The 15,670-nt window shown below is 40.1% G+C and overlaps 3 protein-coding genes across 4 annotated transcripts; 2 read left to right on the plus strand and 1 right to left on the minus strand.

The window, feature by feature from the left end:
- Positions 1-263: 263 nt before the first annotated feature.
- Positions 264-5,712, plus strand: ubap1lb (ubiquitin associated protein 1-like b; the record flags this gene model as incomplete). Its single annotated transcript, XM_084054909.1, has 5 exons — positions 264-395; positions 1,528-2,139; positions 3,424-3,636; positions 4,959-5,060; positions 5,190-5,712. The coding sequence occupies 5 exons, from the start codon at positions 264-266 to the stop codon at positions 5,328-5,330; spliced, it is 1,200 nt and encodes a 399-aa protein (XP_083911035.1). The 3' UTR covers positions 5,331-5,712.
- Positions 5,713-6,482: 770 nt separating this feature from the next.
- On the minus strand, positions 6,483-8,673 carry kbtbd13a (kelch repeat and BTB domain containing 13a). The gene has a single exon (XM_084058212.1). It carries the CDS (start codon positions 8,515-8,517, stop codon positions 7,000-7,002), a length of 1,518 nt encoding a protein of 505 aa, XP_083914338.1. The 5' UTR covers positions 8,518-8,673; the 3' UTR covers positions 6,483-6,999.
- Positions 8,674-10,978: 2,305 nt separating this feature from the next.
- Positions 10,979-15,569, plus strand: rasl12 (RAS-like, family 12). 2 transcript variants are annotated; one of them, XM_084052278.1, is made up of 6 exons: positions 10,979-11,161; positions 11,816-11,929; positions 12,612-12,668; positions 12,796-12,869; positions 13,438-13,628; positions 14,004-15,569. In XM_084052278.1, the coding sequence occupies exons 2-6, from the start codon at positions 11,824-11,826 to the stop codon at positions 14,344-14,346; spliced, it is 771 nt and encodes a 256-aa protein (XP_083908404.1). In that variant the 5' UTR covers positions 10,979-11,161; positions 11,816-11,823; the 3' UTR covers positions 14,347-15,569. The 2 variants fall into 2 exon arrangements, with proteins under 2 accessions (XP_083908404.1, XP_083908405.1); XM_084052279.1 differs by having other exon boundaries at positions 11,823-11,929.
- The last annotated feature ends 101 nt before the right edge of the window (positions 15,570-15,670 follow it).

Raw genomic sequence — 15,670 nt, forward strand, 5'->3', positions numbered from 1 at the left:
AGGCCTTCTGGGAATTTAGGTGGATATTTGCCTTTCGTATCTGGTTGCCTGAAGGCTTTTTAATTTGTTTTAACATAGTATCAGGAGCAAGAAGCACACCAAGGAACTATGTAACTTGAAATCTGTAATACAGTAGTGTCTACCCTGTGTGTGGCATTTATCATGCTAATTAAATTGTGAAATATCATACCGTTTATTTACTCACCTTATTTATTCAAACTACCACCAATCTGTCTACCTTCCCCTCTGTGTATAGCAGTGAAATGAGTGGTGTGGACTGTGTCCCTATGAGGATGCCTTTGGGGAATTTACAAGAAGCCAAGGAAGAAGTGGAACTGATTACTGCCCCAGACGTTACAGTCCCTGACTACCTCACCATGCTGCAAGAAACAGAGGTGTGTGTGTGTGTGTGTGTGTGTGTGTGCGTGTGCGTGTGCGTGTGCGTGTGTGTGTGTGTGTGTGTGTGTGAGACTGTACAAATGTAACCAAGAGTCCATTTGGTTACCTTTGTACACTCTTGGAGTTACGCAGGATTTTACTGTGGAGGAACAAGCAAGACTAATTTCACTGTTGTTTACCCAACACACACTCTCCCTTTAATCACTGCTGTGCTACCTGCAAAATGCATTACACAATGCTCTAGAAATGAAGTGTGACCGTGATATGTTGACATTTAGATCATAACAAATAAGGTGTCAATGTCTGCTTGCTATTCTTTCTACATCAAATGTATCAAACGACTACAAGGAGGCATGTGAAACATCCTGGAATGTACCTCTCTCGTCTGATTGTAATTAAGATTATCATAACAATCAACTCTGATCTCCTCAGCGACTGCCCAGACTCATTCCTCTGTATATTTGGACATGGATTGCTTATGACTTATTAGAAACAAAATGAAAAAAACTGTCTTACTTGCTAAGGTTGTCAAACTATAGCCAAGAGTCTTGAGACACCACACTATAATTTTGCCTCATATAGTCATAAGAAATACGCAAAGACACAATTATAACCCATATAGAGAGATCCTCAGAAGAAAAAGGCAGCGCTCCAAGAACAGGCAAAAGAAAGTAAAACTCACCTAATCTCTTTGTCCTTTTTGAAGTGTTTAATTTACAGACAAGTAAAAACATACCAACGTCTTTTGGCATTGAGTCTTCGTCAGAGCGTCCTTTTTTCCTCCAACCCACCCAATTATAACCTTTTTATGGTTCTCCACTTCATAAATAAGGCTTTGTAGGATCAATCAAGGAATGGGGGATAAGAAATGAAGAGGAAGGAGGCAAATGATTAGTTGAGGAAGGAAAAGTTAACCACGTGAACCCTAGTGTCCCTATTCTGGCCTGGGCATGTCATAATAGGCGAACATTTGGCAAAAATGGGGGAAGAGATTTGGTGTAGAAGGGTTAAAAGGAGGGAGCCATGAGGGATGAAGTATATAGGGTTTAAGTAGTTTATTATTAGCTGAGGAAGAAATGGAGTGAAGAAATGTACTAACACATAATTTGTTTGATGTTTGTGGTACAGTATGAGTTCAGTCTGGAGAAGTGGGTGCTGACGGGGCTCCAAGGTGGCTACCCCAGCCAGCCTAAGCCTCCTGTTCCGCTCTCTCCATCAGAATTACTGCCATCCTGCCCACCCTACTGGATGATGTTTAGTAGCCCCCAACAGAGCCGCTTGGCCAGCCGACACGATTCAGACTTCTGGGAGCCCAACCCTCGACAGAGATCCCATAGTCTCAACCTGAAAGACCTGCGCACTGGCGTGAACTTCACCATCCCGGACACAGATGATGAAGGAGAAAGCCCTGCAGAGGAAACAAAAACATATTTACCAGTGAAAGCCTCTTTGGGTGGAGGCCCTGTGCCCACTTTATGTCAGCGAGGCCCAAGAAAAGCACAGAAAGCCTTCACCCCGAACCTGCTAAACCCACCCACTTGTCTGAGCAGCCTCCCACATCAACGCAGGAAGAACCTACGTCAGTGTTCCCTCTCAGGGTTGGAGGCTTCTAGTGAAGACACCCAGAAGAAGACCAGCCGTGCAGAACCTACGCAGGCTCCCACGTCCCACAAACACAGACCTCCCAACACTAGGGCCAACACAGTCGACAGGGTCCCTGACATTAAACACAACAAGCTGGTAAGGGATGAAGCCTCCTGAGAAACCTCATAAAAACTATTCATGAATTTTATATCAAGACCAACAGTTTCTCTAATAACAATGTCATTATTTAGAGCCGATTGTAGGCCTAATCACACAAAAGAAAATGAAGAACTATATTTTGGCTATTTCTTTTAAATAAGATTTAGTACAAACTATTTTGGCTAAACTGAGCTGTGTTTATTGGAATGGCTGGAAATATGTTAGCTATAAAAATGTCCTTTTCTCTTGGGATAAATAATCAAAGGCTGGTTCCCAAAGGCGGGATATTTTCCAGCCTGAAGCCCAGAGCACTTATTCTTAGTGGGTAGGAGGGATGACCTTACTATAAGTAGCTCTATACATAGGTCTGGTAAAGACAAGCAAGGTATTTTAATCACCAAAATCAGTGATGGAAAGTAACGAATTACATTTATTCAAGTATTGTACTTCAGTACAATTTTTACTTGAGTTAGTTACTTACTTAAAATGTTCAATACTTCTACTCCACTACTTCTTAGAGGCAAATATTGTACTTTAGTTACTAGTGACTTTGCAGATTTAGATTATTGATATAAAACACACTAACTGATACATTAACCACTTTTAGAAAATAGCCGATCTACACGCTCACAACGTGTGTGAGCTTGTAACCTCATACATCTCCTAGCTGAACCCTCATGTGATCAAGTTCCCATAGATTTTGTTGCTCAGTAATTCAATTCCAGGGTTGTTATTTGAGGCATTGTTTTAATTTATTACGTGTGTTTTGGTTGAAGATTACCCCTATTTTTCAAATAGAGGAGAAAAGTTATCCTAACTATCAAAGCTTCCCCCCCCCTTTCACTGCACATTTCTAAAATGTTTCTGGGGATTGTGCAGTCTAAACTTAGCTAGCGTAAAGTCTGGCCCTGGAATCTGGCCAAGATCCTACAAGTTCATCAGGATTAGCAAGTGGAAGTACTCTGAAATTGTCTTTCTCAGCAAAGCTGCATCTCAAGGTTAATCATCTGGAGGTGCAATACGCCATGAATGTCATTCCATTTGGTATGTTCACACTGTCAGCCAGGGTTTCAGTCTCTGGGCATCAAAGTCATATTTAGTTTCCGTACTATTCTCAGCATGGGGTTGTCCATCTCTCTTTGCATTTCTTTCTACAACCCTCCTCTACTGTTTATCTTCCTCTCTCTTTATACATTCTCAAACATGCAAAGACAAATCTACACACGCAATCATACATACACAAGGGACATTTGCTGACTTCGGCCTCTTCTTTCCGTACAGTCTCTCAGCCCATATTCATGCTTGCCTCCCCCTCCATCTGTGACCTCACGACCCCTGGGTTCCCACACACCAATGCTGGACTCGTCAGTGGAACTGCTCTCTGCTTTGAGCCCAGAGGAAAGAGAGCTGTTGAGGGCCATTACAGATAGAGGGTACCCCCTCCGTGCGGCCATCATTGCCCTTCAGAAGACAGGGCAGCAATCCCCAGAACAGGTCAGTTAAAAATACATACAGCATTGTCCACAACGTCTCTTTGGTCTCAGCTCACACATTCACTTATTAGTGACCTTCTCTGAATCAAGAGAGCAGATCTGTAAATCCTCTGGTGTGGTAATAGACTGCAGACAGGTTCAAACTTCAAAATGTCTTTCTTATCTCCTGGTTCTTCTGTTATCCCATTCAGAGCTAACAAAGTCTGACATCTTATTCCTTTGTATAGTAATGGTACACTAAGTTCAAAGATGTAATCGCAGCAATCCATCACTGACTCGGACCAAAAGCCCAACGTTTGTGTAATTTGTGACAGGGCCAACATTTTTGTGCAGTGACCCCATACAACTAATAGAATTTAACTCATGTAATTCTTGCAACCGTCTGCCAAATCCTTTTTTTTTCTTGCACCTTTCGTAACTTGAAGCAGACGGTCTCTACCTCACTGTTGGCGTGGCGTTGTACTGATGGAACATCTGGTTTCAGCTCTCAATATATCTGATGCTGTTGCCCCGTGAGAAGGGGGAAAAAACCCACACCACAGCAGCATTGCAAAAATAGATACCAGATCTTCAGAGTTTCCACAGCCTGCTCTGTATTAGGTGTTTCTCATCGGCGTCACTCCTCCCAAGCGTCCGAAACAATCAAAGACCAGTATATATAAGGTTCATAATGGAACCAGGGTAGAAGGTTGGTAGGGGTAAGCAAATGCCCCCTATTATAATGACATAATGTATTATAACCGATCACGTCATTTTGACCTTGACCTCGACTGTAACCTTGATCTTTGACCTTTTCAACCCAGAAGATGATAATCTCTTCGGGCAAGTCAGCTAATCATTGACACCAAGTAACATGAATATCTGCCCCATCATTCTTGAGTTATTTTGTTCACAGACACATAGACAGCATGCTGCATGCAGGGGTAATTATGGAATGGTGTGTGGAGTGGAGACATGCACTAACATGTTGGCTAAACATTTTTTTTTTTAAATTCACTACATTGAGATAATGAACAAAGTATTAGTATGGTAAAATAAAATTATACAGTACTTTTTTTTAAATTAAATTCTCTATAGGGCATAGCAGTGGTGGCCATTTTGTGGTGCTACAGATGGAAAGCCCATTAATTTCTCCCATAGAGATTTCTGAAAATATTTATATAAATCATTTTAAGCCTGAAACCAAGCCACCCAGGCTCAATCATGACCATAACATTTTTTATTCTGTGTCAAAAAATGTTTGAATATTTAATTACATTATACTTTAATAAATACCCCTTTTTTTGCGTTTTTCAAATATGTTTGATATGTTTTTGTCTGCAGATCCTGAGTTACATGGTGGCATGTGACCATCTCTGTGAGCTGGGTTACGATGAAGCTCAAGTAGAGGAGGCCCTGGAGATGTTCCAGAACTGTGAAACCAAGGTAAACCTCCTTGTCATATATATACACTGCTTGTGTAATAATACTATACTTATTGCTCAAACAAAAAAAAAGCTAAATCTTTGAAGACCTTGAGGAAGAGTGAAATGAGCTTCTCTTGTTGATTATCAGGCTAAGAAGTTCCTTCATCTGCTCGGGCAGTTTAATGAGATGGGATTCCAGCAGAACGCCATCAAAGAGGTCCTGCTTGTACATGACAACCACTGTGAGAGAGCCTTGGAGGAACTGATGATGCATAGGCCTACAGCATGACAGTGGACACACACACACACACACACACACACACACACACACACACACACACACACACACACACACACACACACACACACACACACACACACACACACACACACACACACACACACACACACACACACACACACACGCACACACACACTTAACATGCATCCATGAAACGGCACCCTATTCAATTCAGTAAAACGTCTAAAAAGTATTAATAGTTTTATTTATGTATGGACTGTGGCCTTTTAAATAAGGATATCTACTTAAGATGTTGTATTCAATCATTTGCCCATAGATTCTTTTTGGTTCAGTCGTTTTTTTATTGAGCCTTTTACCTAAATTGTTTAGTATGCTAATAGTTTATTCAATGTGAAGTCACTTAATGTTTCCCTGGTGTTTGATGGACGCTTGTACTGAGTGAGCGAGTGAATGAATGAATGATGTATACACATGTTTTCAAAATCTGGCAATTGCTGGCTGGCATTGCCAACTCTTTTACTTTTTACCTGAATATGCCTATAACTGTAATTTATAAGAATATAAATTGTGACTCTATGTATATATGTATATATATATATATATATATATATATATATATATATATATATATATATATATATATATATATATATATATATATATATGTATATATATATATATATATATATATATATATATATATATATATATATATATATATATATATATATATATATATATATATATATATATATATATATATATATAGCATATATCAACAGCAATTGTCTAAAATTAATTAAACATACAATACACAATACAAAGATTGTTGTGTTTTTATTGTGTTTTCAGCAACTCTTCATAACATAACTTTATTCGTGCACATATTTGCCATGCCTTCTCTGTTGATGTGTGCCAGTTTTCACATGGCTGTACAATACTGGTTTGTTACCAGCCTATCAGTGTCCCAGGAGCTTAGCATCGGAGCTGAGCAAAGGGAAGAGTCGGTATATATTAAAGATGTGTATCTATGATGATGGACATAATACACTCTGCTTAGGGAGGATTTCTTTTTACTTTTTTGTTCATCAGTTCAATGCTAATGAACATAGTTATACCCACCTACTGCATGAAGCTAAACACAATGTTAGAGAAATAGTGAGTGCAGCAAGCAGTACATAAATTGGAAACTTTACTCACCTGCTGACTAGACATGGTTTGAAAAAAATCATAATTAATAATTCATGTTCATTTGCGTTACCTGTTACACTGTGGCAGTGTTTTGTCATCTAACAATCCATTTTAAATGAGATCTAAAACACATCAATCCAGGGAGACTTAACACAGCTATGCACAGGTTTTCTTATTTCCCTCTCAGTGAACACCATCTTGGCCTTATCTAACCCTGATTCCCAGAATGAATACCCCTGGGAGCGTGCTGTTATACAAGTGTTGTTTTCTGTAAAAACAGGAAAAGTGCATATGTCTGTCAGTGTCTGCTTTGCACAGAGAACCTGTTATCATGTGTTGGTTTGCATTGCCAGTATCGATGGCTAGATCTGGTTTCACTTTTCCAAAACGAACTGAAGTGACTCATTTGCTATTTCAGCGATAGTTTTCTCTCCTCGTGGAGAGAGAGCGGGAGAGCACCAACTGGAACAGGTTGTTTGTATACATGCATGTTGTTCACAGACATTCAGTCAAAGCATTGCCTCAAGGATATGGGACTGTAGTGGAAAACGTCCACAACGTTCCGGCTGTGAGTCAGAACCTCCATGTTTCCCATGCGGGGGACGGCGGCTTTGGGAAGCCGCATCAGAAAGGTGTACATGGATCCAATCCTTCCAAAACCCTTCATCTGTTTCTTGGTTTTCCACTTGTAGTCATCTATGGTGTATTCTGTGGTCACCATTTGGTCGAGGGTGAAGACAGAGTCCCCTCGCACCACAGCAGTGAACAGAGAGCAATACTGGCCAGATACAGCTGTCCACTGGCCAGTGCTGAGGTTGTAGCAGTCCATCACACACATCAGGAAGTCATCGCAGGGTCCATTGCGCATCACATACACATTGTCCTTGTGGGCCACCATGCAATGGCCGTAGCTTTGTTGGCGAATGAGTGTGGTGACCAACACCCACTGGTCTCTTTTGGGTACGTACTCGTGAATCTCTGTAGCACCCTTTGCCTTCCAGAGACAGATAAAGATCCTGTTCATGGCTTTAGCAGAGGCCACTGACGCTGCCGCGCAGGGGAGATGAGCTATCAAGCTCCAGTTTGCTTTAGATACGCTGTACCTCTCTACAGACGACATGGCCTTCCTGCCATACTCCCCTCCTACGGCATAGAGGTAGCCCTCATGTCCTATCAGAGTGAAATTGTAACGTAGTTGCTGGGGACTGGGGATCATGGACCAAGTGTTACTTACAGGGTCATAGCAAAAGCCACCCTCTACTACCTTCTTGCTGACATCATGGACCCCACCAATGATGTAGAGTTTGTTGTCATGGACAGTTACACCTGCCATGGTGGTACTAGTGCTCAAGGGTAGATTGGTAAGGCCCTTCCACTCTCTGTCGTTCTCATCCAAATAATACACTGTCCTCTGGCAGTCCTTCAACTTCTCAGTGGACGGTGAATGGGTACATACCGCCATGTAGGTACTCGGAGCAAGAGACTCGATGTATTGAACCAGCTCTCTAGGTAAGGCGTGAACATGCTCTTGCAGGTCGGAGTACATGTCTCTGACGAATAAAGCAGCATTGTGGGAGAGCTCCCACACACCGTAGGTGGCTGCTGTGTGGAGCATGAGTAGACAGTTGTCAGAGTTGATGCTGTTGATCAGGTGCTTTGTGAGAGCTTGGACTTGGAGAAAAGCAGCACACTCGATGGCTTGCACAATCTCGTCACTGCCCAGGATGGGCCGCTCGCCGTGCAGAACACGGAGCACAATAAGAAACCCCAAGGCACCCACGCTCCTCAAATGGATCTCCTCTTGGTGGCACTCCTTCATTCCTGACTGGAAAAGAGCTCGGAAGTACTCGCAGCTTTCACTGAGGAGGGTTTTATCCACGACAAAAATGCTATCGTCCACTTTCACTCTCAGGCTGTCCCTCTCTAGTGAGTTCAGCGCCTTGCAGAGCTCCGGATCCTGGCTGCCAGCCTCTGAGCCCGGACAGCTGCTCACCTCCATCACTTCACAGGCAAAGATCTTCATTACAATGCAGCCAAACACACACACAAAACGCACCCAGAGATGGATGAATAATAACTTGAAGAAAATCTAAATCCTAGAAATATCCATAATATGTTCTTTGGGCATCACTGGCAACCAGCTTGAATGCTGCCAGTTCAGAGCAGATGTAGGCTTAACTGTATCGACTGTTTCTATTTGTTTTCACAGCTACTAGAATAGACTGGTCTATACATAGCACAGTTGTACATTATGATGACATGCAGTCAAGGCAGACACCAGAGTTGAACTACTGAAAGAGGAGATGGAATATGACAGGGGTGGAGGCATTGTACACTTAATGTGGCTGATGATTTATGGCTCTTTGTTTGTGGTGGCCAGTGCAATCCCAGCTGAGAATACCAGGATTTGTCCTTGGACATCTAAAAATATCGACCTATAACAATAGGTTGTTCTCAATATTTCAACAGCCAAGCTTCTTTTTTTTTAAATCAGAGATGAATCAGCCTTTCTTTTTTAATATTATTATTTTTTACCAGTTGACCAATCAGTGCAGGCTAAAACCTTATCTTTAGGCGTTATATGGCAGCTGACCAACCAATCATGGGTGCCAACAAAGGTGACGACACACCAGCAACACAGCTTCCATGATGAGACAACTCTCATTGACACAAGTGTTGAATGCTGTTTTCTTGTTAAATAAACCTCATGAGTATGACATTATAGGTAATAGTAATTTGCTGTAGGGTAATCCAATTGTAAAAATATATTCTCTAAAGAGGATAATGAATATTACCATTACGTTTGTCATTTAGACTAGGATATGTTTTGCAGTTGGATTTATTGCATTTTATTTTACATGTAACCTGTCACTTCTACACCCACCTTCCCAACATTTCCCAACATTTTTAAATGCATCATGAATTGTTTGTGTTTAATTGTGTTCAACGGTGTGCTGCACACTTATGTGTCATGTCACAAGGCCGGTCTGCCTTGGGATTTTGTGACAACCACATATTATTGCAATATACAACTATTTAAAAAAGTTATGATTTTTTTTAACACACTCATTTCCTAATACAGTCAAATTGTACACCAATGAAAATATACTGTAACCATTTTCAACATTGAACCACATTTTGGTGAACCTTTTTAATTTTGTTACTTTTCTTTTTTTCCTTTTGTCATTTTTAAATGTTTTCATCACAGCTTTTCAAACATGTGAAAATAGCAGCTCTACAAGCTCACAACACATACTGTAGTGTAGACCATTGAGCTAGAACCTAGAACATGGGTGTTGTGAGCATGTAGATTTGCTAATTTCCCTTTATTTATTATTATCATTTTACCGTTGTGAAATTATGAAATAGGGCTGTCTATTTGGCATTAGTAAATACAAATAAGCATTTAAAGAGTGACTCAAGAAGTTATTAAGGGTGGCTATTTTTCCACGTATTTTAATATAGGTGTTGAGATTTTTAAGATCCATCATTTGCTACAGTATGTGTTTCTTTTAGCCTACACTCAGCCACGTGTGAATGTGATGAAGGTTTAGCTAAAATGCAATGGTGTACAGTAAATAAGTAGGCTACATTTACTCAAGTACTGTACTTAAGTACAATTTTGAGGTATTTTTACTTTACTGGGGTATTTCCAATTTTCTGTACGTTTACTTCTACTCCACTACATCTCAAAGACAAATATTATTATTATTTTTTTAAGTTTAGTTACTAGTTACTTTGTAGATTTTGATTATTATTACAAACATACATTAACCACTTCAGCCCTGTACATTTTGGCCATTTGAAAATAGCTGATCTACAAGCTCACAATGTGTCGATGCAACGCATTGTGAACTTGTAGATCTGCTATTTTCAAAAGAGTTTTACACATACATTTGAAAACTATTTGCAAAAATGGGACATTCTTCATAATGAGTACTTTCTACTTTTGGTATTTTAAGTACATTTTGATACCAATACTTTTGTACTTTTACTCAAGTCAATTTTGAATTCTGGACTTTTACTTGTAACATTGTATTTCTACATTGTGGTATTCATACTTTTACCTCACTACAAAATGTGAGTAACAATTGTGAAAATAGCAGATCTACAAGCTCACAACGCCTTTGTGAGCTTGCAGTCCTACTACAGCGATTTTCACAATTTTCCCCTCTTTCTTATATTATTTGACAATTTGGCCAACGTTTGACCAGTTTGAATAATATAGTGTGTTCATTACTTTTGATGCAGTAATGTAATAAAAATTAGTATTTTTTTCTTTTCTTTCCTTTTTTTTAGGTAGGCTATTAAAAAAGGACTTAAAGGTCCTTAAATTGTCACTTCACTGTCATCTGGGGACTCCCCCCAAAATCATGTGAGGACTCCCCTGGGGGTCCCGACCCACAGGTTGAGAACCACTGGGCTAACAGAAGCCAGTGTTTCTCTGCAGCCTCAGTGTTTCAGTAACTGCCAGGGCACCACAACTCCAGCTGTTTCCTTCCTCCTCGGATCGCCATGATGAACATCTGTTCTGGACTAACTTGATCGTTGCTGCAATATTTGTAATAGTTCTATTTTCGGAATGATGAGTTGACTGATCATATATTTCACAGCTCGACCACTTCGTCCTGAGGGCAGCCAACCTGTGTCGTCCTTTCAACATACCTGTAGGCTACGTATATCATTTGTCGACATTGTGAACATTCATATTTTACTATCTTACTTTCAGTGGTGGAAAGGGTTCTCAATATTTTTACTTAAGTAAAAGTATCAATACTGCAATGTATAAATACTCTGTTACAAGCCGGTAATTAAAAATGTACTTGTAAGTACAAAAGTATTGGTATCAAAATGTACTTAAAGTACCAAAAGTAAAAGTAGGCCTACTCATTATGCAGAGTGTCCCATTTCACAAGTTTTCAAATGTTTTGAAAGATCTACAAGCTCACAATGCGTTGATTGTGAGCTTGTAGGTCGGCTATTTTCAAATGGCCGAAATAGCCAGGGCTGAAGAAGTGCTAGTGCCTATACTGTATGTTTTGTAATAATAATCAAAATCTAATTAGTAAGTTGTAACTAAAGTTTTAAATAATTGTAGTGGAGTAAAAAGTACAATATTTGACTCTGAGATGTAGTGGAGTGGATTAGAAGTAAAAGTATTGAAAATTGGAAATACTCCATTAAAGTAAAAATACCTCAAAATTGTACTTGAGTAAATGTACTCAGTTACTTTACACCACTGGTCTACTGACCAACATATTGCCAAGCACACATGAAGTTAAGTGTGATGAATTCAATTGAACTGATGTGTGTCTCCTAAGCCTATAGGATGTCTCTGATGTTAAGGAAGGCAAAGACCTGTCATTTAGTCCCAGAGAGGATCCAGCCTGAGTGCAAAGTGGTGATTCTAGGTGTGATGGGCTCAGGAAAATCAGGTTGGTTATATTTGTGATATGCAGTGAGTTAAAGGTGCTGAAAGTCAAAACAAAACGTTTTAAAAGGTTAAAGCTCTATATTCTGATAAATCGTTTTTATTATGTCATATGTCAAAACATAATAAGGGTCTCTCCAGCACTTTAATAAACAGAAAAAACAGAAAATTACTTTCAGTTTCACTTGTTTATCCTGTCTCTTGTATGAGTTCTTTCTCCTGATCCGATGAAATTGGTATCCCAACATGAACATGTATTTTGTGTTTACTAAAGAGCAGGAGAGATGGGGAGACCCCTCTTAACAAGTATTATTTATGATGACAATATGTGCTACTTAACACATTTTTAACAAAAACAAACAAACAAACAAACATTTGTATTGACTCTTAAGATTATACATTCATGCCATTTGTTCCCACTTTTCTTTCATTAACCTGGTATCATATCATTCCAATTCATTTCATAGGCCTGTTCCTTCCTTGAACTAGATATACATATGCCAGATTTGGTTATGTTTTTTTTAAATTATTTGTTATTTTAGAGATCTGATGACAAATGTTCTATGATACATGTCTTGGGAGTGTTTACATGACCCATAGTTTTCTCATGGCCTCTCTGGAGACCCTACATTTGAGGACACCACATGACAGCGTTCTAAACAGGAAGCCTTTCTCTTCTTCTGCAGCACTGACTGTGAAGTTCCTTACAAAGCGATTCATCAGTGAATATGACCCCAATCTCGGTGAGATTCTTGTTGTCTTTGATGAATTGTCAATTAGATTTTATGGAAAAAGAGACTGGATATTCATGACAATGAGCGTGTAATGAAGTTGCTGTTATATGGCTTTCATACGTTGGCTGCCATCTAGAGGATATCTACTCATCTGAGGAGATTGTGGACCAACAGCCAATTGTGGTGAAGGTGATGGACACTGCTGACCAGGTATGATTGATGAATTATTCTTTTTAGACAGTGCAGTAACATAATAGCAAAGACGGTACGTTTGGCTAATGCCTCATTTACACTCTGTTGCATGATGCCACCGAGCACCAAAAATAGCAGAGCTACAAGCTCACAACGTATCACATTCGTGATGCGTTGTGAGCTTGTAGGTCAGCTACTTCCAATGATGACGTTGTGCGTTAGGATGCCACTTTAGGATGCGATTTCCAATTTAGGTATTTAGGCAGATGCTCTTATCCAGAGCAACTTACAATAAGCACGGTAAATAATCACATACATAGAATGCAGTCTCAAGAAACTAGGATACCAGGTAAACCATGAACTTAGCATTCTAAACAATCGGGTTGTATCTAAATAACAATCTGTACATTGAAACTATAGGAGACTAGGTGCTAGGGGGTGAGGTGGAGTCTGAAGAGGTGAGTCTTCAGACGGTGAGTCTTCCATTACGGTGGAAAATTGGGCGTGAGAAATGGGGAGTTGCAGTCAGAACAGTCGGTCCATCCTTGCAGTCAGTCCATCCATTGTCTTTGCTTTGTAATCCCAGGATGGTCCTGTGAACAGCGAGCGGTACCTGTCCTGGGCCAGTGTTTTCCTGGTGGTCTACAGCATAGATAACAGGCAGAGCTTTGAAGGATGCCAGCAGTATCTGGAGACAGTGACCCTTCACACCAGAACTCTCCAGCCTGAAACTCCCATCATCCTGCTGGGAAACAAGCTGGACATGGAGAGATACAGGTTTGTGCCTTGTGTGTGTGTGTGTGTGTGTGTGTGTGTGTGTGTGTGTGTGTGTGTGTGTGTGTGTGTGTGTGTGTGTGTGTGTGTGTGTGTGTGTGTGTGTGTGTGTGTGTGCGTGCGTGCGTGCGTGCGTGCGTGCGTGCGTGCGTGCGTGCGTGCGTGCGTGCGTGCGTGCGTGCGTGCACGTTTCATGTCCATAGCTTCACATAGAGATCCAGACCCTATTTGGCTCAAATGAATTATTATGATGTCCCATTACTTAATTAATTATACTACTGTCTGTACAAAGTGTGCTGAAGAAGTGGCGAAACCCTCTACCTCTTCATCACCAATCTTTTACTGCGCATGGAAGGCTATTCACACATGTTTTTTCAGGCAAGTGAGCAAGACAGACGGCTCGGCCCTCGCTTCTCGTTTTGGCTGTGTGTTCTATGAGGTGTCGGCCTGTCTGGACTTCCTGTCTGTGCAGCACATCTTCCATCAGGCAGTAAGGGAGGCAAGGCGAGAAGGAGAGCGGAACCTTCCATTACGACCCCTCTACATCAGCGAGGACAAACCCCTGGTCAGCATCTCCTCAACTCCTTCCTTCACCACGCCATGCTACAAGGAGCTGCCGGCCCCCACTACCGCCAAGCTGGTCACTGTCAAGTCCTCAAGGGCCCAGAGCAAACGTCGGGCCCCGACACTTACACTGCTCAAGGGTTTTAAGATCTTCTGATTAGTCCCTTGCCAATAAAGTCAAAACACAACGTAAACAAAAATAGACTGAGTGAGACCGTAAGGAGGAGACAAAAGAACTACAGGAAATGTGTCAGGATGTGAGGAGGACTACACCATTAAAGACTGAGAATAAGTTTGGATGTGCCTTTAGATGTATTTACAGTACAATCCAGTGTTTATTTTAGCTCTGAAAGTGTACAAATGGAACTGTAAAGGTAAAGACAAAAAATGGGTCAAACGAAACAAAAACAGTCATACTACTCTGATGGAGGAACACTGAAAGTCTATTTGATAAAGCATTGCTAAAGTGTACAATACCATACTATATATACTGTCAATTATAGGGACACTGTATACAGAATACAGTATGCCATCACCCTTATCACTGGAGTGATTACAATCACCAGGTATTAGTATATTCACTGTAGTTTTAAAACACTTAACGTGGTGTGTCTAGGTAAAGCCAACATTTAAACAAAAGCACTGCAACTTCTGTGAAGTGTAAAAGCTGAGTTCTTAGAATAACTACACATATACAGTACATATACCTTAGAATGCACAATACATTTTATTTTTTAAATAACTTTTTATGTATTGCATTTTTTTTACATACAGTAAATATAGGATAGTGTACTCTACATGAGTTCTTGCACAATTAAAATCTCAGACAAGTGATCTCTTGATATTAGGTTTATTCCCATTTGGGTATTAAACATAGTACAACGTGATTCTGTATACAGTTTAACAAAAATAAACGAACATATGGAATGATGGATACAAATCTTTTAAAAAGCCTGTTCATTAATACTTTCTTCAAATTCATATTTTACTAGAACTGAATAACCCCAAAAGATCATTGCAATACACAAAAACTAAAACAGTTTCATTTCTTGCACATTTTGTGAAACTAATAGCAATAAAATATAAATTACTGTTTCATGAACAAGTGAAATGAAACAGCATTGGCACAATGGGGGAAGTTATTTGTTAACAAATCTGTATCTTTGAATAGGAGGAGTCTTCCATACAAACATGAACAGATTTTGAAGTAACACTTACTGTAGGCTACTACAAAATTTGTTATTTTCCGAGAGTGACACTGCAGCCGTATAAATTAGGCTTAAAGGAGTAGTTCACCCCAGAAATGACTTATTTTCTATCAATTACACACCCCATGAAGCCTTGAATTGTTTTTGAAATGTTTTGTTTTTTGTCGCATTCCTAAGCCAATAATTTGATGACCAGCGGAGTCTCTGGTTGGAGACTGAAAGAGTCTCCATTGAGTCTCATACGGGAGACTCCACCGGTCATCAAGTTATTGA

Source organism: Gymnoscopelus microlampas, assembly GCF_963454915.1.
Source record: "Gymnoscopelus microlampas genome assembly, chromosome: 1".
Classification (NCBI taxonomy): Eukaryota; Metazoa; Chordata; class Actinopteri; order Myctophiformes; family Myctophidae; genus Gymnoscopelus; species Gymnoscopelus microlampas.